This window comes from Caloenas nicobarica, chromosome 2 (assembly GCF_036013445.1).
Source record: "Caloenas nicobarica isolate bCalNic1 chromosome 2, bCalNic1.hap1, whole genome shotgun sequence".
In the NCBI taxonomy this organism is placed as follows: domain Eukaryota; kingdom Metazoa; phylum Chordata; class Aves; order Columbiformes; family Columbidae; genus Caloenas; species Caloenas nicobarica.
Window position 1 is genome coordinate 148,495,279 of NC_088246.1, and position 25,116 is coordinate 148,520,394.

The 25,116-nt window shown below is 36.9% G+C and overlaps 1 protein-coding gene across 4 annotated transcripts in view; it reads right to left on the reverse strand.

The window, feature by feature from the left end:
* CSMD3 (CUB and Sushi multiple domains 3) overlaps nt 1-25,116 on the reverse strand; it is a 647,755-nt gene that overhangs the window by 547,680 nt on the left and 74,959 nt on the right. For all 4 annotated transcript variants that reach the window (XM_065630191.1, XM_065630190.1, XM_065630189.1 and 1 more), the window contains exon 2: nt 16,209-16,431. In XM_065630191.1, the coding sequence (XP_065486263.1) occupies nt 16,209-16,431 (223 nt within the window). The remainder of the gene's footprint in view (nt 1-16,208; nt 16,432-25,116) is intronic.

Here is a 25,116-nt window from a genome sequence, read left to right on the forward strand (position 1 = left end):
CAGCCAGTGTCAACCCACCACAACTTCTAACGTTCTTTCTTACATACCAGTTCAGAACAAACGTTTTTGAAGTCTCAAAAGCCTGTTGGAAAGGGAAAACACTTTCTTACTGAGTAATAGAGTCTGAATCTAATGAAAGTTTTTGAGTGTGCATGTGCACATGCACATGTTGAGAAGTAACTAAAGGTATTGAATTGCATCTGAGAGCATTGCAAGCTTGATTTGCAATGTCCAGGTGAATTTCAACTGATGTTCGGTCTTCCAATTTTCCTTCCAAGGAAGCAGTTACTTACTCATTGAATTAGGAAGAAAGTGAAGAATGTAAGGCTTTTTAAAAAGAATTCTAGTTCAAATATGAATAGGAGTAACTCCTATGCTTTTTATAGGTCTATTCAATGAGTTTAAAATAGGTAACAGTATTTGTCTTAATAGCCTATAAAACAAAGCAAACAAGATTAAGCAGAAGTGGCTGACTAGACTCAAGTTTTACTCTAACTGAAATGTTAATAAAACTGTCTTATACCTTATTCAACAACTCATTAACAAATCAACATATGATTTATGAACTAATTTATTTTTGTCAAATGATAATTTTTCCCTGTCAAAATGCAAAACTGTCCATGCAATCTATTATTTTAAAATAATGATCATAGGTCAAGGCTGAACATTTTTAATTGAACAGCTGCGTTGAACTAAACAATCAATTACTCTCAGGTTCTGGCACAATCATTATATTCTTTACAAAATATGTTTCTAAAAACTGCCACCACCCATTATCAGTGTGAAACTTTTATTATCAACGCTCCACTGTCCAATGAAACGGAATTTATAAATAATTTTCTTTCCTATAACAGCCAATTTATTTTAATACATAAAAAATAGCAAGAAAAACTTCAAATGGTAATTAAAAATCTTGCTTCTTGGACAGAAAAACTGATCAGGGAAAAAGAAAAAAAAAAAAACACCGCAAAAAAACCCAATAACTTTTAGAGCACTCAAAAACATCCTGGTTCCTTATAGTAACAAGAATGAAAAAATGATTAAGCAAGAATATTATGACATTCTCCTCATCTTTAGAATAGAATAGAAATAGAATAGAATAGAATAGAATAGAATAGAATAGAATAGAATAGAATAGAATAGAATAGACTGGAATAGAATAGACTAGACTAGACTAGACTAGACTAGACTAGACTAGACTAGAATAGAATAGAATAGAATAGAATAGAATAGAATAGAATAGAATAGAATAGAATAGAATATTATATTTGAGTAGGAAGGGACCTACATTGACCATTTGCCTGACCAATCCATGGCTGACCAAAAATTAAAACATGTCGTTAAGGGCATTGTCCAAATGCCTCTTAAATATTGACAGGCATGGGGCATCGACCACCTGTTTAGGAAGCCTGTTCCAGTGTTCGAACACCCTCTTGGTAAACACAGCTTTGAAGTATTCACACACGTCCTGTCACTGGATACCAGGGAGAGAAGATCAACACCTTTGTCTCCACTGCCTCCTCAGGAAGCTGTACAGAGCAATGAAGTCACTCCTCAGCCTCCTTCTCTCCAAACTACACAAGCCCAAAGTTCTTAGCCACTCCTCATAGGACATTCCTTCCAGCCCTTCTTCTTAAACCTGGGTGAAGATGTAAGGTGCATTTTAGCTTTCTAATCACCAAATGAGAGGAGCCTTCTGACACTGACTTCGCACTGGTTCTAGAGATTTGCACACTCCTCTGTGAACTGGTTCATTTAACAATACTGACAAACAACTAATCCATTAGAAATAAATCTAAGTCAATCCACAAAGGGATATGCCTGATGAGTTAGAGACCCAATGGAAGTGAAGGGAAGGATCACACAGACAGTCAGAGGAACACAGGAGGCAGATTTTCTTCTATAAGTCAAAACAAGCTTTTATATGAGCTCGACTTTTGTAACTTTGCCTTAATGTGTGAAAATAGCACAATATGGAAAGGAGAGATGCCATATTTTGCTTATCACCACTGTAGGTGCCAGGAACTTCCAGAAGAGCTTCAACTTCCACTAAATATTCTGCGGAGTTTTGGAATTCATCCATAAGCAAAATGCTTGTGACATTATCACCACACATGCTATCTCTGTTCTGGTACAGACATAAAGTTGTAGTAGCAGGACATGTGAAGGAAAAAAAACTATCTGCATATGTTCAAGAATCTATGCTTTTAATATGAAAATCTGACTGCCTTAGCATATAAAGTCATAGCTGAGTAACAAACAAATCATATCAATCCATCAGCTAAATTAGCTGTAAAACAGACTGCAGCAGTTTAAAAAAAAAAAAAGAAATCCATTTTGTTCCTTTTCTTCCAGCAAACTTGCACTCTGAGTCAAAAGCAACCTACTTTTCTCACAGATCCCTGTTCACTTTAAAGTAGAAAATATAGGCAAAGTATACAGCAGAGAGCAAGAGAGGGAAGTCCAGAGGATGCTAGAGGAAGGTGTTTCTCCTCCAACACAGGGTATTGCTAACTTTGTACAGAGTAGTCTGGAGCGTATGGTGCTTCAAGGCAGAGCCTGAATCCACTGCAGTGGGGAAAGTATGTATAAAGATTTTATTTTCGACCGCTATTTTAGTAAGCAGTTAAATTCATTTTCGTGCTTGGAGTACCACAATCATTTCAGGAAAGAAATTTTCAATGATTCTGTTAGTTTTCCTGAAAACAGGTAAGAAAATGCAGCTAGTGTTTGTATTTAGGATTGCATATCTGTAGATAGTTACGGGTCTGCCAGGTCTGCATCTAGCATGAGTCCACTTAGCTAATCTGTTTTGCAATTATCAAACAATAGGTTAGTCTCTATGTTATCTTATATCCATATATGAATAACTTTGACTGATAGTAAACAGAATCAGATAGTAGAGTAAACAAGAATTTTAAGGGAAATAATGATTCCTTCATTATTCGTGGATCTAGTCATGAGAATTTTTCACTGAATGCACACAGACCTATAGTATGTATTATGCTATACATGTATCTGTGCAGCGCGTATATTATACTACTTATGAATCCGTACAGTGTGATGATTCAGTGATCATGACTGGCCTACACTATTTGTGAATCTAGTTGTGCAAATTCAATGTTAATACACCCAGACCTATAGTATAAATTATACTATTTGTGAATCTGTGAGCCAGACTGGCCGTTGAGCACAATTAGACTTATAGTGCTGACTTGAGTTTATTCACATCACTCAGGAGTTCACCTAGCCACATTGCATGGGGCTTAACTTCTGCTAAGTTTATTATCTTAACACAACAGCAGTAACCTAAGAAATGCCTTAGTTTCAAATTTTAAAAACACTAAACTTTAACTTAATTCCAGATTTTGCTGTGGGAGGAAACTTGTGCCAGTGGTGACTATTTTTGTCTCTTAATATTTTCTGTTGCCTTCCTAGTGTAGAAATCTTTTTGCAATTTATCAGCAGCTACTTTCTAAATAACAACTGAAACACTACAGTACATGAACATTTGCAGTGCAAAAATAGCCTAGAAGTACCACTGTTTTCACTCAGGACTTTGCCACTTTTGTGTATCTAGGAGTCTGCATGAGTCTGCTATACTCTTAGTAGCAACTCTCTCTCCTCATTCCTGCCATATCTTACTTGTTGCTTACTAAAGTTTCTCATTAAAAAAAAAAGGGTGTAATAAAAGACATATATTGAAGATGTTATCTATCTGCTATCTCTTCACAACATTCATATTTTATACTTGGTGTTTTTTAGTTAGACCGTCACACTGGGCCCTATTCATTTCACTTTTTCCAACACTCAACATTCCACTCAAAAATATGAACTCCATTTTTTTAAATAGATGCTTGTTACTCCAGAGAGGTGTTCTCAATAACTTTAATCACCTTGTAAAAGAGTATTTGAGAAATATCCATCTTCAGGCTTTAGCAATAGATATCTTTATTGGTTTCTTGCAGGCCATAGATAAGAACAACTGACATTTGTCCAATAAAATATTCCTTTTGGATAGTACTAGAGAAGACCTGAAGGAGATGAGGACTCTGTACTTGCAAATCTCAGTTAGAACTTAGTCTACGTATATAGTTTTAGTATGGCAGATGTACACAAAGTCACTGTAAACTGTGAGCATGAGAAGCAAATCTATTTTATCTTAGAAAAATTTCTAATATTGTTTAAAACTGGATAAATGATATATTTCTCTCTATGCATAATTCATTGCATGTTATAACGAAGCAATATTTAACTAACAAAATTACTTAAGTACTATGTATAGATGTTATCAAGCTAAGTTTCCTACACATCTTGAAAAGCGGATGCATAGTATATGTGTTTTACAATGCAAAAATCAAAACACATCCGAGTAATACAATTGGGTCAAGACCATATAAGAAGTTTGTATAGATTCATGACTGAATTTGTAAATCCTAAATGAAAAAGACATTTTTGCTCAGCTGCCTGTGCAGTTACATTTAGGTCCTGAAGACCTTCACTGACTACAGGATAACTGATGGCAGATTTGGAGATAATTTTCTTGATGGCAGCAGATTCAGGAATTTCTAGTATACTGTTGGCATTAACTTGTACTTAGGTAAAACAAAAGATAACATATTTTATATTTACATAAATAATTTGGATTATAAAATACTCATTTAAAACTGTGTAATGCAATGTGATCTATAGGGGCCACTATTCAGTAGTAATGTATCATATACAAAATTTAAGACAAATATTAGGAAGAGACGAAAGTTCTCCAGTTCCAGACTTATGCCTAAACAGTCCTTCATTCTGATAAGTGGATATGTAAATACACACACATATACATATTTGCACATAGACTCATGTTTATTCTGGCTTTCTGCAGACATACTAGTTTAAAATAGAATGATCACACTTTTCTTCAAAGAAGATAGTCTGTTCTAAACATTCAGAGTTTAGTTTAGCAATAGTATATGGTTGTTCTAGATACATTCAGATTCAATTATCAACTTTATGAGGTATGTTTATTGATATTGTCAACTGCAACAATACCAAGTGAGTTTAACAACCAGTTTGAGAGTTACCTTTCTGCCATGTAAGCAAGTCTAACCCTTAGACACCCCTGCAATAGAATGAGTCTTTCCCATAGACTATAACTTTCTGGGACAAGATAATTATTGTGAACTATTATTCTTCCTCCTTTTATAACTGAAACACAGGTAGAAGACTAATGCCCACAGACAGTCTGTGCTGGCATACTGTGGTATAATGTGGAATAATAACAGATAGTTTGGGTTAGAAGGGATCTTTAAAGGTCATCTAGCCCTCATGCAATGAGCAGGGATGTCTTCAACTAGATCACGTTGCTCAGAGCCCTGTCCAACCTGATCTTGAATGTTTCCAGGGATGGGACATCTACAGCTTCTCTGGGCAACTTGTTCCAGTGTTTCACTACTCTCATTGTAAAAAGTTTCTTTCTTATATCAAGTCTGAATCTACCCTGAAGCTTTAAAACCATTACTCCTTGTCCTATTGCTACTGGCCCTACTAAAAAGTCTGTCCCTATCTTTCTTATAAGCCCCCTTTAAGCATTGAACGGCTGCAATAAGGGCTCCCCAGAGCTTTATCCTTCTCCAAGTTGAACAATCCCAACTGTCTCAGCCCGTCTTCATAGGAAAGGTGTTCCAGTCCTCTGACCATTTTCATGGCCTTTCTCTGGACCCACTCTGGTGGGTTCATGTCTCTCCTGTGCTGAGGGCTCCAGAGCTGGATGCAGTATTCCAGGTGGGGCCTCACCAGGGTGGAGTAGAGGGGCAGTATCCCTTCCCTTGACCTGCTGGCCACACTTCTTTTGATGCAGTGCAGGATACAGTTGGCTTTCTGGGCTGTGAGTGTACATTGCTACCTCATGTCCACTTTTTATCCACCAGTAACCTCAAAGTCCTTCTCCACAAGGCTACTCTCAATCCCTTCCTCCCCCAGCCTGTATTGATACTTTGGGTTGCCCTGACCAGGTGTAGGACCTTGCACTTGGCCTTGTTGAATGTCCTGAGGTTAACATGGACCTACTTCTTGAGCTTGTCCAAGTCCCTCTGGATGGCATCTGGTCCCTCCAGCATGTCAACTGCATCGCTCATCTTGGTGTCGTAGGGAAACTTGCTGAGGGTGTACTCAATCCCATCATCTGTGTCACTGACAAAGATGTTGAACAGTACTGATCTTGTTACGGACCCCTGAGGGACACCACATGTCACCAGTCTCCATGTGGACATTGAACCATTGACCACTACCCTCTGGATGTAACTATCCAGTCGATTTCTTATTTGCTAAACAGTTCACCTATCAAATCCATATCTCTTCAATTTAAATAGAAGGATATTGTGGGGGATTGCGTCAAAGGTCTTACAGAAGTCCACATAGATGATATCCATACGTCTTCCTTTGTCCACTGGTGTATTCATATATGTGTATTGTATATAAGTGGTCCACACAACAAAAATCAACTTTGCTTCCAAGGCTGTTCCAAATTCCATAAAGCAATTTATCAAAGCAAAGAAAAATGAATAACTAATATTTAGCAGAGGTGGTTCTCAGAGATGACTGCATTCATCTCCCTTTAAAACTGGTATTTGTACTCTTCATCTTTATAATGCCAGTTACCAGCTTTTCAAAGAAGATTGTAATTCTCAGAGAACATAAAAGAGGTTTTTCTTGCATTGCATGAGAAGTCAAATAAGCAAGCTAGTCCAATATCCATCAGCTACTATAGAGTAACCAAACTGGACATCCTAGTTACTTTAGAGAAAAATATCCCATGGAAGGCTGATAATGGGAAAGTCTCTTCCTAAAGTCAGTTAGCAGAAAGTTATATCCACCTTCAAATAATGACCACATTTTTTTGCTTGCTTGGTTGGTTTTGGTGTGGCTTGGTTTGGTTTCGATTTTGGCTTTAAATCCTTACAATTTAATTCTGGACTCCATTGCTAGCTAAGTGAACATTTAAACATTTTTTTCCTTAACCTGCTAAAATCTTGGTTTCTTCACAATAATGTGACCATAATTTCAAGAGAGAAGTTGCACCTTGTCTGGACAAACACTTTCTTTTATCTGTTTTAATTTTCTGCTTTTCACTCTCAATGTGTTTTAAGAAATTTAACATCAAATAAAAATATTGCCAAGAGTGTTGCACAGTTGATGTGAACTACTGTTTTTTCAGCTTTGTATTTCTAATCACAATGCAAATAATTTTATTGCTTCAATATGTTTTCTTTGTAAAGCAAACTTTTCAGATTGAAAAAAAGAAATCTTCATTTAAATGTCTTGCATGCTCTGAACCCATCTCTCAGATCTGAATAACTATTTTCCATTACAGTCTGATACATTTTTTTCAGTTATTTTTGTTTTTCTACAAGCTACAATCTACAAGCTTTGTTGTATTTATTGCTGTGTGTCTCTACCCATATTCAGTTAATTTTCAACATTCTACATATCTTCTATTTACACCTTTGCCATTGTTTTTTGTTCATGCAGTGAAAATTTTCTTGTTTAGATTCATTCATTTCTGTTATCTATCTCATCATTTTCCACATTGATTACTCATTCACCATGCCTTGTGTCTTTAATTGCCATTTTCCCTCCTTCAGTCTGCATTGGTCTTTGGTTTTTTTTCATTCTGTTTCCTTATCTCTTCATTGGTCTTTGACTAGCATTTATACTTTTTTATTTTGTCTTTTTTTGTAGGGGGAGAGTATCATCTGATTTAGTTTTGTTCACTGGTCCGTAAATTCACAAATTAAATTCCTTCCTTTCTTCTCTTTGCATGCAAAAACTAGAAAAAACTAGAAAACTGTGGATCAGCTGAAAGAAAAATCAATGTTTCAGTGATCAGCAGTTTGAAGGTGTTTCCAAAGTGCTGAATCCTTAATTTGATCCTCATCAGCTCATAGTTTCTGCTCTGGTTGCCAATTTGGATAGAAAGTGAACACTGATGAGAGAAGAAAAGTACATGTACTTAGGGCATAATAAACAGTCTGAGCAGAAGACAACTCAAAGAGCTAAGCTTGTCTCTGATGATTATGAAAATTTTTGAGGTTCACTAAGTGATCCACTGTCTCCCTATCAACAGCTCTTGGCCTATATCAATAACCAAAAAGACTTAAACAGGAGAATGCAAAAGAAAGCTTTGTACATTTTCAGTCATCAAGTTTAGTTGAGAATGATGACACGAATACCTGAAAATATTTTACTCTCATGTATCTTAGAGCCTTAATAACCAAATAGTCAAAGAGATTTTGTCTCTATCGGATTTAATCTAGAACCTCACAGAGTTATGATTTTTTTCTTTGTTTTATTAGTACTGAGTCTGCTAACTTGAGCAACTGTTATAATAGTAGATGAAAGGTGCAGAACTAACATGGGGGATAAGTCTACTAACAGGATTTGAAATTGCAATAATATAAGTCAAATGATAGCATGACTCAGAAAGGGTCTTTATATGGTTTAAGTAAACAAGGCTTTGTTCATACAAGAAAGAATTTTAAAAGAACAAAAGGATATACATGCACGAAGTAAAATGGAGCTACAAACAACAAAGCTTTTATTCAGAATGGAAAATCAACACAACATCGTGGCATTTTGCCTAGGTGAGACATTGCCATTAGCTCTGGGCACCCTGTATGACATCTTGTAGTACTGTAGATCACCTAAAAAGAAAAGAAGTGGGAAAGGAAAGAACAAGGAAAACAAGCCTTTATGTCAGGAAATTCTCTGAGTGGAAACCCTAGCATAGTATAAATGGAGGATGAAGGCAGCAAAAACAAGGAAAAAATGTGGGAATTTTTTTAATCTTCTGGTTTTGATGACAATTCATGTGAGAAAGGTTAGAACACTTGCTAATAAATAACAAGATGATAGATTCCCAAAAAAGTATGGTAATGAGTTTGGCCAGGAAACAGAAAAGCATGTAAAACAGATATAAACTCTCACAAACAATTAAGGTTAAAATTCTAAGGACCAGAAGAATGGAAGAGTTGGAGTTACAAGAAAAAGATTACTGTAGCTACTGCAATGGCATTAGGTGACACGCAGTAAGCTGGACATTGCACTAATGCTAGCAGCATAGCCTAATTGCTGCCCGTTTGACCTAGACTTCTATCTCTTAAAAGGAGAAACATATATTCAGCATAGTTAGAATAAGAAATGGAAAAACAAACACAGCTATTAAATAAGGGCACTGGAAGTTTTTACTCTAGCCAACATTCATTCTTTTGCTAGCCTTCCTTCTTCATCACTTTTATGTAAGATAATTTTGACAATTTAGCACATGTAGGATGTAAATTATAATGTTTCTAATCTAAAAATAGAAAATTTTGTATGCAAAATCTAATCTTCCAGAAATATGTTTTTCCCCTTTTAAAATTGGGAATAGTTAGTATTTTGCTTAGTACTACTTATTTTTTAAGTAAGAATATAAAATTACTGAAGTATCCTTGATTTTACTGTAGGGTTTTTTTGGTTTTTGTTTTGTTTTAATTTATCTCATGCCCTGAAAGTTTTTCAATAAGATCTTAGATGTAGAAAAAAAAGGATGGATGATCTAAATTGTTCAGAGAAAGTATACCTTAAATTTGTGACTAGTTCTGAGCTAAATCACAATGTTTGATTATGTTGTCAGTGATATCTGGCACATTTATGATGGAGAGACAGGTATCAACAATGCTATCAGGCTAGGAGTAGGCACTGACAGGTTTACAGTAGGTTGTTCAACTCATCCATGTGTGTGTTCCCGTACCAGAAAGCACTCATCCTCTTCCTACTGTGGTTCTCCGGACCACTGAAGCAGGTCCAACTCCTATGGCATGGTCAGAGCAGCCAGTTTGGCTTCTCATTCTGGCATATCCAATAGTCTTCCATGCCCATTTCAGTTAGCGCAAACCAGTCCAGGCTCAAGAAAACAGCCAACTCACCTGCTTGCTACTCTAACAATATTTAATATGAATTAATATTAAGGATTCATTGTAATTTTACATAGTTCTACTCCCAATTCTTTTCTCTGCTCAATTAGTTAAATCAAATAAATTAATTTTAGTTGTATAGTCAGTACTACCCATTCTAAGTGGACCAATATCTGTTATCCCATATGTTTTGGAATTAAAAAAAAATAAAGCATTTTAGTTTTATTTAAGTTTAGTTTTGAGCTTATTCCTCTGTTATGTGATAACCATTTCTTTTTTGGGTAATTTCAAAACCATTATCAAAGTTTGAATCTGTTTGTTTAGTACCAAATTCAAACCTTTAGGAGTGCTATGGTGAAGAGAGCATACTCAATTGCATTTAACACTAAGAGCACCCTAAAATTTTAAAGATCTACTTATTAATCTTCTGAAAACATTTTTTCTCTTCAAGTGGTTGGGGACTAAATGTTAAAAACGTAGGCCTACTCAGGGTCTGGATATCTCCAGTAATTTCAGTGAATTTTTATTATGCAGCTCAGAAGTACTGATCAGGTAAGCTGTGCATTTGATTCTGTTTGCCTCAACTGGGAGTATAGATGAAAGGATGTCTCGTTTTGCTTAAAAACAAGAGATTAGAGAAGATGAGTATTAGCTTACCTTTTAAACACTGAGAATGCTAAAGCTTCCTTTCCTAAGAGGAAATTAACCATGAGTAGGTAGAAGAAAGATTTTGATTCATTCAATTAAGTCTCTGGCCACAGTGACCATATCAACATTTAAAAATATCTCTGCAGATACGTGCTGGTCTTGCAGGCTCTCAAACAGAAGCAAAATATATATTTATTAAGTATTCAAAAATTCCAGTTTGTCCCAGTTTGTCACGCCTCCTTTTCTCATGATTTTTAGATAAAAGTATACATACTTCTTTTCACTTACAGAAATAAATGAATAGCTGTTACAAAATGATTATATCTTTTTGCTAACAGTGGAGATTTCCAAACTCCCATACCACGTCTGTGTTTTTGAAGACCACACATGGTGAAATTTCCTGACATTTTTTATCGGGACATTCAGATAGTCATTTTCTAAATAATTTTATTTTTAACTTTAGGAAATATATAGTTTTGGCCACTACAAAATTGCTTTCTGAACATAAACATATGAAGATTCTTTTAGTCAACACAAAGAGACAGAAATATACAGGACTGAATTAATCAGTTTATCTCAGTAAAACTGCAGTAAGTATGCACTTTTTTCTCTGTTTAAAATATACCTAAATTTGTTTCATTTATTTCAATACAATGTTAATTTTGTGATGAACAGTTAAATGTCAAATCAGTTAACTGGTTAGGTACTGGTAATTTTGGAAAATACGTTCCCTTGGAGCTGTGAACAGAGCTTGGGTATATACTCACAAGTTATTATTCAATTATTTGAAGTTCCTTCTAATATCACACTGTAAGCTGGATAACTATTTGGAGAAAAAAAATATTTTAGAAATCTGTTGAGTATGACACCTCTTTTAAAAATAGTGTTCAATTCTAAGCACCTTACACCTTAAAAAAACCCAAAACAAACAAACAAACAAACAAACCCAAAACAACTAACCAACCGAACAAAAAAAAAAAAAAAAAGAAAAGGAAAACTGTACTCTTTGGTATTTACTGATAGTATGTGTTGTGCTCAGAAATTTCTTAAAAAAAAAAATCCAACTTGCAGAATAAAACACTTGCAAGTAAATGTCAGGATTGAGGTTACCACTCTTCCATCCACCTACACGTGCACCATCACTGCCACTAAATGCAGTTTAAAATTAATTTTAGTTTTCATAAACTTATTCAAGGAGTGTCATGAAGAGTTCTCAATGACCAATTTGTATAGTTAATCCCATATTTTGTTTTCTATGATATCTAAATCTTACTTTAAAAGCAAGCGTTAAAGAATTTTCTCCCAGAGTTTAATATGCAGTGTCAGGACCTGAGGAAACCAACAGACCTTCCTGGCCCTGACCAGCCTCAGCTGGGACTCCCACCCATCACTGCCCATGCATTCTAGGACTCAATTTCAGCCCACGCTGAGACATCCAGATCCTGCTACAGCTCTGTCCCTGTCCATGCCTCCTGTATGAGCCCTGCCGCCCTACTCTGTGGTGAGCTTAGCTGGCTCCATTTCTTTTTGCTCACAGCTGGACTCCCTGAAGGGACCCTGGACGCAGTTAATCACTTGCCATACAGGGAGCTGTCGACGGACCCTGTTACCAGTCCCTGGCTCTGACCCCATGTTCAGCCCCTGCAGGACTGTGCCTTGTCGATGCAAGCAGAGCCTGAGCAGGGTCACCCTCCAGTCCTGGTTTGTGTCCCTCGTGGAGCAGTCCTGCTCTTGCCACTCCCTAATATATGGCAGTAGCTACTATGGTGAATTCCTTACAGGTTAAACTTAAAAAAATATTTTTCATAACATGCAAGAGCTATTATCAGGTGATTCCAATTGGCTTTTGCAAATCAGCTGATTGATGTTTTATCAGTTGAAATCATGCCTCCCATTAATGTCATTTAAAAGTGAGATTTCTTATCACTAGTGCAAACAAAACTGCTGTTTCTCAAGCTGGGCACCCAGATAGTTGAAAACATGTCCTTGATATGCACCTTCAAAAGCTTAGATGAAATAATTCATCTAATAACAGATAAAAAATATGTAAAAGGCAGAAATTTTGAAAAAAATGGAACCAAAGTTTTATCTGAAAATGTACTTAGAGTAGCAGTCAGAAGTATTAGCTACTAGCTACTATAGGGTGTATATAAAGTTGCAACTTAAAAGTAATCTTATAAAATCAAACTGTGATGTTTACCTTTTTTTTTTTAAATTACTTTTTATTTTTTTGAGGGAGCTAGATGTACAAGTGTGAAAAAAAGGGTACACAAAAGTCAGATGCACTGGGAGGGCAAAAAGAAAGCCCTAAAAATAGACAGTGTCTAGGACATGACCCAGAAAGACTCCCAAGTATGAAATTTTGCTGAGAGCTTGGTTCACATTCAGTAAGTAATACTATCTATACTGATTTTTTTGTAGTTGACTTATGGGAAGATATTATTTTTTCATTTAGTTCACAGCTTTAAACTATTCTGTGTTTCCTCTATACTTTGAGGCAAAGATTTAGCATATTTAAAATGCTACATTAAGCATATACAGTCACGAAAATGAGAGAGTAATATTGACTGTATACTTTCTGTAATGGCCATATCTGACATGTTTCATTTCTATTTGTTATTGTTTAGCTGCCATTTAAGTGCCATCTAAACCAGTTAAGACTGTCAGGCATTCACTGAAGACACTCAATGACTTCAAATTTCAAGAAGGTTCAATTCTGAAGAGAACAATTAAACAAAGAAGTACAAAACTGGATGAGGATGGAGTCAAAGATCATGAGATTCACAAATAGCCCAACTGAAAAATATTTTTCAGTCATGTAGAGACTTCTTTCAGTCAAAATATTGAAGAAGATAAAGAAATAGAGTGGCCTTGTCTATCTGAGACTTTTTTTTAGCTGTCCAGGTATATATTTTACAAATACACCTGTATAGTTCCCTGGAAATATTTTTGTCTTTTACAAAATTGGGAGGAGGGTGACTAGTGTAATCTGATTATACTTCCATTAATGTCACTAAGAAAAATTATAAAATCCACTATCGTGTTAGGAAGAAAATTTCCACAAGGAACTGTATCTCAGTAAAACTTTACTTGTTTGAGTAAAAGCCTTTTGCAAGTAGAAAACTCTTGGAAACACCACCCTACTACTTGCTACTGCAATCTGAGAAAAAAAAAATCACCATAAAAGATTTAGTAAAGCTTGCATAATTTCACTATCACACTTTCTTAATTTAAAACCTAATTTTTAACTCAAACAAATATGTACCATTTTTTTACTGCACCCGCACGTTAACAAGATTTTGTAAGTCTTGCAGAAGTAGTCTATTTCAAGACCTATATGGAGGCTTAATTGTCTTTTCCTTTTTAAGTGCTGACTTATTCTATTCTTTTCTATAGAACTCCTATATAGAACTATCCTTTTCCTCACCAGAATGTAGTAGCATCTGAAATTCACAATAACAAAACTTTTGAGCATGCCAGGTTTCCTTGACTTTCTTCTCAAGATACTGACATTTTAATATAAAAATAATCCTGCACACATGTATCTATATACGTAGATGGATCTTTATGTATACAGATAGATATGAACATACATGTGCACACAAATATATGTAAAACTTCTTGGTAGCTTGAACAAGATACACAAAGAAAAGGTTTCTGCTTCTGCAAGGTATTATTTTCCTCTTCCTTCCATCCTCCTAGCTTCCTTCACCTGTTTTCTCTGATGTTCATTAGAATTGTAATTCTGTAAGAACCATAAGCTTCTAACAGCAATAATGGTTTTATTCTTTGCACTTGTGCAAAATATTGTTCACATACTCTTTGAGATTACAATTTAGAATGGATTCACCAATAGAAGTCTTGAGTGACAGTGAGGGCCTTTTTGGGCTCCTACATGTAAATTTTATCTTTTGAGGAGTAGGCAGAAAGGAGGAAAATTGCACGTTCTTGTTTTTTTCTTGTGAAAGACAACCCTCAATCTTTTAGGTATGGGTTCCCTCTTCCCTGCAGCTAGTATCAGAATAGCACACAAACACTTGTGAAACAGGAAATAGAGAGGGAAACACAGAAGTACAAAGAAAAACAATTTCATTAGAGGTACATTTCTCCATATCCGCTGGGCAACATCAATGGCAGTGGAGAGAGGAGTGAGAATATGTGAGAGAAACAACCCTGCAGACAGCGAAGAAGGACAGAAGAAGATGCTTCAGGCACTAGAGCAGAGATTTTCCTGCAGCCCATGGTGCAGACCATGTTGAGGTCGGCTGTCCCGCTGCAGCCCTATGGAGGTCCACAGTGAGCAGATAGCCACCTGCAGCCCATGGCTGACTCCACACGGGTGCAGGTGGATGCCCAAAGGAGTCCCCATGGAGAGCCCATGCTGAAGCAGGCTCCTGGCACCTGTGATCCATGGAAAGAGGAGATCCTGCTGGAGAAGGTTTGCTGGCAGAATTTGTGACCCTGTGGGGAACCCACACTCGAGCAGTCTGTCCCTGAAGGACTGCACTCAAAGAAAGGAACTCATGCTGAAGCAGTTCGTGGGAAGGACTCACACTGGAGAAGTTCATGGAGGACTGTCTCCCGTGGGAGGCACTCCCCACTGAAGCAGGGGAAGAGTGTGAGGAATACTTTCCCTGAGGAGGAAGGAGTGGCAGAGGCAATGTATAATGAATGTATGTTGTTCAGGTCCCTCTGAACACCCCTCAGGGGTGTCAACTGCACCACTCAGCTTGGCATCGTCTGCAAACTTGATGAGAATGCACTCAATCCCACTGTCCGCATCATTAACAAAGATATTGAATGCTATTGGTCCCAATACAGATCACTGAGAGACACCAGTTGTTATTGATCTCCATTTGCAACTCTTTGGATGCGAACATCCAGCCCATTCCTTATCCATTGAACGGTCTACCCATCAAATCCATATCTCTTCTATTTAGCAACCAGGATGTTGTGTGTAACCATATCAAAGGCCTTACAGAAGTCTAAGTAGAAGATAATTTGACTTACAGAAGTCAAGATAGATGATAAGAAAGATTACTAGTAAATGTATGGATAATCTACCTGTTGCTATTGCAGAATTATTATGTACTCCTCAAGCTGCAACCTTCCAGAACTAGGAAATAGACACTGATAAAAAATTTTCTGTGATCCATCACACTCTTGATTTTCCAAAGTTTTTTCACTCTTGAGATCCCTTTGTGTTAGAAGAATACTCATATACCTATTTTCTGTCATAAATGAACTACCTTTTGCTGATCTCTCTTGAAAGTCTCCCATTGCAAACATTCCAAAAGTTCCACCACTACTAGATCATGCAAACTGAGACCTCTACAATCTCATATTTACTTTACAGTCATTCATCCATGCTCATATGCTTCTAAATTAATTACATTTTGTTGAGATAAATTTTATATGAGGGCTAGATTAACTTTACCAATTACTTTAACTAGAATTAAAACACACCATATAGATTTAAAGACATTCATGATTAAAGAAAGTGCACTTGAAAGTCTATATAAGAAAGAATCCATAATTTAAAAATATTAGCTTTAACAATTTTCTCAGATATTTTTCAAGATACAAGCAAGTTATGTTTTAATAATGTTTATTCTTTACCTTGTCCTGAAGTTTGCAGGATGAGGATGCCCATCATACAATGACAAATAATCATATTCTTCTTCTAGAGCAAAAGACTGAAAGACAATCTGTATTCTGTTTCTTTCTTCTGCTATTATAACCCATGTACAGTTTGCACCATTTGGATATCCATATGGGAAGCCAGGGCTTTCTATAGTGCCATTAAGTCCTTTTAGAGTTCCACCACAGGTATAAATAAATCCTAAAAAAAAGCCAAGGAAACAAAAGTTAGCAATCCATTTTTATATCAAACTTCAATAAAATACATCATTGAAATTTGTGATTTCTAAAAAATTGTCAAAACATTTCTTTGCAAGCACTGCATTTAGAAAGGTAAAGCCCATGTTTTAATACAAATCCTGGCCACTTAATGCAAAACAACCCCACCCACCTAACAAATGTGTTTTCCATACTGTTTATGTAAAGACATATGGTAGCATCTTTGCAAATAAATATATATATAAACAACATCTATGAATAGATTTTGTCACCTATGAGGCAAAGTATTTGCTTAAATTCCCTTTTTTGAAAAAATGAAGAGAAGTAGCCAGAGTCTGATACAGATTAGATCTATTAACCTTCTGCTGCTCCTCCCCAGATTTTGGGACTGGAAGAGGTTGAAAGGCTATTTATTATGAACAAGCTTTTTCCGTCAATAGTTCTGGTTTATGAAAGTTGTGTACTTAAAGACTCAATGTGAAATAGCCATGTGTTACATCATTTTATTATCTCATGTAGATAACTGCATTGTGCATGTGTAACTAGAAAGAATGTAGTAAGCTTTTCTATATCGAAATAAAATATTAAGATGAACAACTTATGTGTTCTGACTAACCCTAAGTGGGCATTGTGGTTTAATGCCCGTAGTCAGCTAAGCTGCACACGGTCACCAGCTCACTCCCCAGCAGGATGCAGGAGAGAATTAAAAAGGTTAAAAGTGAGAATATTTGTAGATTGAGATAAAGACAGTTTAATAAGTAGAGCAAAAGCTGTGCACGTAAGCAAAGCAGATCAAGGAATTAATTGGCTACTTTGACAGGCAGGTATTTAGCCATTTTGAGGAAAGCAGGGCTTCATCACACCTAACAGTTACATGGGAAGACAAACGTCATAATCCTGAATGTCTGTCCTTCCTCCTTTTTTCCATTTGTTTTTATCACTGAGCATGTCTTCATATGGTAGAGGATATCCATTTGATCAGTTTGGGCTGGCTATCTCAGCTGTGTCACCTCCCAGCTGCTTGCCCCTCCCCAGTTGATTTGCTGGGAGGGTCAGCATGAGAAACAGAGAATGTCTGCAAATCCAAAACAAAATAACATAGGATCTACTATGAAGAAAATTAACTCTATCCTACCCCAAATCAGTACAGTGGGTCAAAGCTGAAATATAGATCTGTCAATAGATCCTTTTTAATATGAATATCCCCAAATGTCAGAAATAGCCCCTACATTCAAAAGCCAAATTTTCTTGGACTATAAACAATTTTCTTTTCATACAGAAAATCCATTTTCTGTGAAAAAATAGAAAACAATGATAATTATAAAAAGATCTTGCCCAAGTCACTGTGACCTGGCAGGGCAGGTCCTTTTCTATACTCTTGCTCTCAGTTTTAATGCTCAGTTACAGCAGCTCCTAATTGTTCCTGGTCCTTAGGATTTTTTTTTCTTTCCATCAGCTTTGCAGCCTGACTGTTGGTCTACATCCCCTTTGCAGGCTTTCTTTTCTCCTATGCCTTAAATATTAGATCAGTTTTCCTTCTTTGCCTTTTGCACCCCTGAAGATTCTCTTCCCCAAGTGTGCCCAGAGCAAGGCCCTTCTGCTAGCAGAGGGATTTCATAAACTGAGAGAAAGCACAAAGCATTCAGTTGCTCAGCGTGTGCTTTCAGAGAAACATGTTATAAATTTCATAACAAACTACAAACAAACAAACCAGATACCATCTTTTTAATTATGCACATATGTATATATTTGAGTCCATTAAATCATCTTATTTATGGCACATTCACAAGCTTGTCTTTGTGTTGAGCATTTGAATGTGCAGAGACCCCTTTCTTTGAAGTATTAAGTGGAAATCTCTTAAGATTTTACATTGTATATTGCTATACTGTAAAGTAACTTTGCTGGGCAACAGAAGCAGGACATATCCAATCCTTTAATCTTGGCTTTTTCATATTTATCTCTAATGATGAGAAAAAATTCCTCTTATGAAGTGTGATTACTTTTTTACTACAAATAGCAGCATACCATAGACATATAAGACAGAGAGGGAATGGACATCCTCTTAGAAAGTAATTAGGCTTTGTTTGCCTCATCTGACATATATTGCAAATTTTACCTTCTACTGCAAATTAGAGAATTCATTTTCATATCAGTGCTTATGCACTTTCATTTGTTATCAACAGTCACTGCAAGAAGCCTGTTTTATTAATGTCTTTCTGCATCTCCCTCATATACACAAACTATTTTTAAATCTCCTTTATGTGTTATTATTCATTATTTAAGCTCAACTGTTTTATTTAGCACTTTAAAAATCTTTCAGAATATAGTTTGTGAGCAAGTCACTTTACAAAAATAAACTATTTACTCATCATAAGATTCTTCATCCTAGAAATCTACCACTTCCCAACAAATATAGTCACTGGAATAAGACTTTTAAAATAGCTAAGCATGTATGTATTTATCAATTTAATTTTTCCTAGACATCTCTTGCTGGGGCCTACTCCCATTGAATGAGAGAAAAAAACTTAAAAGATAGACTTGAAGTTTAAATAGCACACATGGTTAATTTCTATGCATCTCTCCAGACCAGATGTGGAAAGCACAATGCGAACTTTGTCTTGATGTCATAATACAGCTCCATAATTTAGAGCCCGTGTCACTGTTGCTGTATCTCAGTTAGTATAGCTATTGATCACGTATGTACTATTCTGTTAATTGAATGCAAGCCGTAAAAAAAACCCTCAAATAATAGGTGACCAAAATAAAAGTATATTTAAAAAAAAAAAGAAAGCAAAAATAGTCAGAAAGAGCCTTGTGAGATAATACACTACTTATTAAGGAATGTAATCCCTCATACTGGATCCAATAAATGTTCTATCCATACATATGTATGAAATATGAACTTCCATGACATATAAAAGTTCCACTTACTCCTTTTACTAAATATCCAAACTGTAACAAAAGAGAATTATTCATGGGATGCACGATGACATAACTTGGATATTTTTCAGCAATGACTAGCAGAATGTAACACAGCTATGCACGTGTCAGAAGACAGATTTTTAATTCCAAGAATGGTAAAAAATGAACAATGAGGTTTGATTTTGATAGGTTTACTCTTTTAGTTTGTAAAATAAAAACTCATACCAACAGAGTCCATACGACACTCACTTTAATCTCTACTTTCATGTGTTATTCAATTCTGTAATGGTCTTCACCTTGTCAGACCAACTTGGTTACATTCAAAATAGAAAACATGCATTAAGTGACTGGTCTGATCAAATGTTGAAGACAAGACATTTATTTTCACAGGTAAAATTCATGCTGAAGTAACTGGTAACATATACTGTGAACTTTTTTCATCTAGATTTCAGAATTAGCATTCAAAACAGAATTTACTTGCAAACTGTTTTCAATCAAAGAAACGGTTTGATTCAAAGCATGAAACAATTTTGAAAAGCTTGAAGTTAGACTAGAAAAGAAAAATACTTGTTGAAGTAAGTGTGACGACGAACAGCACTGATGATATTCTCTTAATAGTATGATTCAAAGTTTCCATTGTATTTTTTTCTACCAGATTCTAAAATTTGAATGTTTAATTCTCATCAATTTTACATGGATAAATATTTCTTGAAATCATAAAACATTGCTGCTTTTCCTGATTTCAGTCACCCTTTGATTTATTGTGGGATTATAGTAAGCATCAGTAGCATCTGTTCTTACTTAATCTATTTATTCAACTTTCATTGCCTTCTAACAAAAAATGCCTTCTAACAAAGCAATGTTTGCCTCAGTCTTCAACACTGAAGATGGATTTGGGGGCCCCCATAACCCTGGTTTAGAAAACCATGGCTGAGCGAACAATAAACTCCCGATCAATCCAGAACTTGTAGGGGATTTGTTATTCCAGCTAGATCCTTACAAGTCGATGGGCCTGATGAGATTCAACCAAGGGTGCCTAAAGAGCTGACTGATGTCATAGCAAGACCTCTCTCCATGATTTTTCAATGCTCCTGGGAATCTGGAGAGGTCCCAGATGACTGAAAGCTGACAAACGTTGTCCCAATCTACAAGAAGGGCAACAGGGATGACCCTGGCAACTACAGGCCTGTCAACCTCACTTCTGTGCCTGGCAAAATCATGGAGAAGATTGTTCTGTGAGATATCGAAACACATCTAAATGACAACACAGTCATTGGTCCCAGCCAGCACAGGTTCATGAGGGGAAAGTCCTGCTTAACAAACTTAATTTTGTTCTACGACAAGGTTACCCACCTAGTTGACCAAGGGAAGCCTGTCAAAGTGATCTTTCTGGATTTCAGTAAAGCCTTTGATACTGTCTCTCACAGTATTCTCCTGGACAAGATGTCCAGCATACAGCTGGGTAAACACAGAATGCAGTGGGTGAACAATTGGCTGATGGACCGGTCTCAAACGGTTCTAGTAAATGGGGTTATGTTGGGCTGGCAAGCCGTCACTAGCGGGGTTCCACAGGGAACCATCTTAGGGCCAGCATTCTTCAATGTCTTCATAAATTACTTGGACACAGGACTTGAGGGAATACTAAGTAAGTTCGCCAATGACACAAAATTGGGAGGAGCTGTCAACACTCTTGAGGGCAGAGAGGTACTGCAGAGGGATCTAGACAAATTGGAGAAATGGGCAATCACCAACCGCATGAGGTTCAACAAGGGCAAGTGCCTGATTTTGCAGCTGGGACAGAGCAACCCTGGCTATACATACAGACGGGGGAATGAGATGATGGAAAGCAGCTCTGCGGAAAGGGATCTGGGGATTCTGGTTGACAGCAAGTTGAACATGAGCCAACAGTGTGCCCTGGCAGCCAAGAGGACCAACCATGCCCTGGGGTGCATCCAGCACAGCATGGCCAGCCGGGCGAGGGAGGTGATTGTCCTGCTCTGCTCTGCATTGGTGTGGCCTCACCTGGAGCACTGTCTGCAGTTCTGGGCACCACAGGATAAAACAGATATTAAGCTACTGGAGAGTGTCCAGAAGAGGGCTACAAAGTTGGTGAAGGGGTTAGAGAGGAAGCTGTATGAGGAGAGGCTAAAGTCACTTGGTTTGTTTAGCCTGGAGGAGAGTGAGGGGAGACCTCATCATGATCTAGAGGTTGCTCACAAGAGGAGAAGGAAGGGCAGGCACTGATTTGTTCTCTTTGGCGACCAATGACAGAACCCGATGGAATAGCAGGAAGATGTGCCAGGGTAGGTTTAGGTTGGACATTAGGAAAAGGTTCTTCACTCAGAGGGTAGTGGAGCACAGGAACAAGCTCCCCAGGGAGATAGTTATGGCACCAAGCCTGTCAGTATTCAAGAAGATGCTAGAAAACACCCTCAGACACATGGCATGAACTGTGGGGTTGTCCTATGCAGGGACAGGAGTTGGACTCAATGATCCTTGTGGGTCACTTCCAACTCAGGACATTCTGTGATTCTGTAATACTTAGGACACAGCCATACCCCTTGCCCTTGGATGTCCCATAACTATGCTCACTCAACTACTACAAGATTGCCTTTTGCTTTTTAGATCCTCCTGACCATTCAATTATACTATTAATAACATATTTCTACACCTCACTCCTTCTAAGTATTCCACACCTTTTGTTTAACCTCCTTTGTTTAACTTATTCTTTAGGAGCAGTCACCATTGAAGATAATTATACTGTCTGCATTGATTAATACACACATCTCTAAGTTGCTTGTATATTTCCTTTTAAAGACGTATTTAATACTTGCTATTACTTGCTTTAAGAGCAAACTGAGAAAATGGAAGATGAGTTGTTCACGTGCTGCTTCTTTCCTTCTCTATCTTTTCTGATAATTCAGTCTTCCTTCAGTTTCACTAGGATTGTTCTAATTCTCTTCTGTTGTGCTGGATTCTCTTTCTGTTGACTTGCATTATCATCACCTTAGGGTTTATGGTGCCTGACTGTTTATCCTCCTTGTTTCCTGATTCTCTCCTACAGTCCTGTTTGTGAAACCTCCTGATTTTGTAGTTACATATTATATTCTTATATGTGTTTCTTAGCACTTCAAAGAAGCTATTGGAATGCCACAATAATATATTTCATAGTGATGTGAACACTTCACTATTTTGTGAAGCTTTTTCTCCCTCCTACCAATTCTTCCCATTTTCGGAAAATACATACACAATCTTTCTTTCTAAACCATCATTTTAATTGTTCTGCCATGCTTTACAACAAGATATTGGAGCCCATTTACAAAATGGAGAAGAGGAACATTTCATCAGATGTAATGACTGTATTTTACTTTGGACTATGTTTTAAATTTACCTTTTAACTTTTCTCGTCATGTCTTAGTTCTCTTCCATTTATGCTTTTCCATCTCCGAATAAGCCTCTTTTCTGCATAAAACATGCAAAATAATTGCCTCCTTTAATGTGCTGGATTTAGTTCCTTCCTACTCTCCACCTTTCTCTCTGTCTCTTTCAAATCCAACAGCTTGAATACTTCTTTCTCTACTGTGCTTTCATCACAGTTGTGACTGGTGTCCATTCCTACCAGAACATTGTAACTCCTTTTTTTTTTTGGAGCCTCATTTTCTGCCTGTGCTAGACATAGAAGGTGCACATGCCAGCAGCAACCTTGCACCACAGCACACCAGAAGTACGCTGCACCTGTGTAGTATTTCACAGGGGGGTGGGAATCCATACCAGCTACAAGGCATTAGAGCTGCTGCTGTTTCAGAAATGTCTGTCTTCTATTCATGTAGACCTCAGTTCCTGTTTAACCCAATACTTTCTGCTTCAAAAATCCTTTCACTTCCATTTCAGATCAAATAGCAGCTTTTACAATGAATTTTTTACCAGCTGATCAAAGTTTACATTTAGTATTTCACCTGATCATTTTAAAACAAACAAACAAACAAAAATAACAAACCCTGCCACAAACAAAAAACAAGCCTCCCCCCCAAAAAAAAACCCAAACAACAACAACAAACTCCACAGATTAATTATGAGATTTTCTTCTTTTTTAAGTTCCCAAAGTACTAATAACTTCTTCTGCTGTGGTTATGTCTGTCTACATAGGTTGGGTTTTTTACTTTCTATTTTTGTCAATATTTCTTTTTTTTTTTTTTTTACATATAATGCTTATTTACTTGATTTTAAACTTTTCTTTAGTCTAGAGAAATTCATGACATGCATAATAAAGCCTTGTAAAAACCACAAAAATCTTGTGTTTGTGAAGCACACAATGTAAGAACATCGTTGTTGCAACCTGCGAAAATCAGCTTTTATGAGTCCCAAGAAATGTCAGATTTCTTAACTAAATTACCATTTAATATCAGTTTTTTCTTAAAAGCATTTGCTTTCACAAACAAGATATTTTAATGCTTATTCTCTGCACAGTTTACTGAAAATTGTGCCAATATGTAGACATTGTAAAGGGTTCAAAAGAAGCTTAAGATTTTTTCTTTGTCTATGATTTGTATCGTTTTAAGGTCCAAGAAAAGATAGTTACACTTCTTCACAAATAGTTGGGTAAGATAGATTGTCTTGCTCTTGCATAAGTTATAACAAGGTGCCAAAATGACTTTTCCATTCATTTGCTAGCATGGGCTGGAAACCCTATAAAAAGCTCAGTGGAAGAGGTACAGAATGCCAGCCAAAAAGAAGCTATCACTGTAAAGTAATTATCACTGCATTTGAAGAACCTTATAAAAGTACAGTTTTTCATCTGAAGAGTAATTTCTTATCTCTGTTTCAGCTACCTTTTCTGAAAAAATGTTCAGAAATATTTTAGCATTGTCTTCCACTTCTCTCAGCTGTGAAAAACTGGAAAGGGACAAAAGATTTTGCCCTCTCATGTCAACATTGAGGTTATTTCTTGGCAAGAACATGAAGCAGATCCTCCTGGAAACTACACTAAGGCAAATGGAAAATAAGGAGGTGATTGGTGACAGCCGACATGATTTCACTAAGGGCAAATCACGTCTGACAAATTTGGTAGCCTTCTACAACGTGTTACAGGATTGGTGACAAGAAAAGAGCAACTGACATAATTTACCTGGACTTGTGCAAAGCATTCGACACTGTCCCACGTGACATTCCTGTCTCCAAATTGGAGAGACATGGATTTGATGGACAGACCACTCGACGGATGAACCACTCAACGGATAAGAAATTGTCTGAATGATTGCACTCAAAGAGTTGCAGTCAACAGCTCGATGTCCAAGTAGAGACCAGTGATGAGTGGTATTCCTCAGAGGTCAGTATTGGGATTGGTGCTGTTTAACATCTTTGTTAGTGACATGGACAGTGGGATTGAATGCACCCCAGCAAGTTTGCTGATTGTACCAAGCTGTGCGGTGCAGTTGACATGCTGGATGAAAGGGATGCCATCCAGACGGACCTTGACAGGTTTGAGACATGGGCCTATGCAAACCTCATGAAGTTCAAGATGGCCCAGTGCCAGGTCTTACACATGGGTAAGGGCAATCCCAAGAACAAATACAGGCTGGGCAGGTAATGGACTGAGAGCAACCCTGAGGAGAAGGACTTGGGTGTGTCTGTTGATGAGAATTTCAACATGAGCTGGCAATGTGAGCTTGCAGTCCAGAAAGCCAACCATACCTTGGGCTGCATCAAAAGAAGTGTGTCCAGCAGATCGAGGGAGGAGATTCTCCCC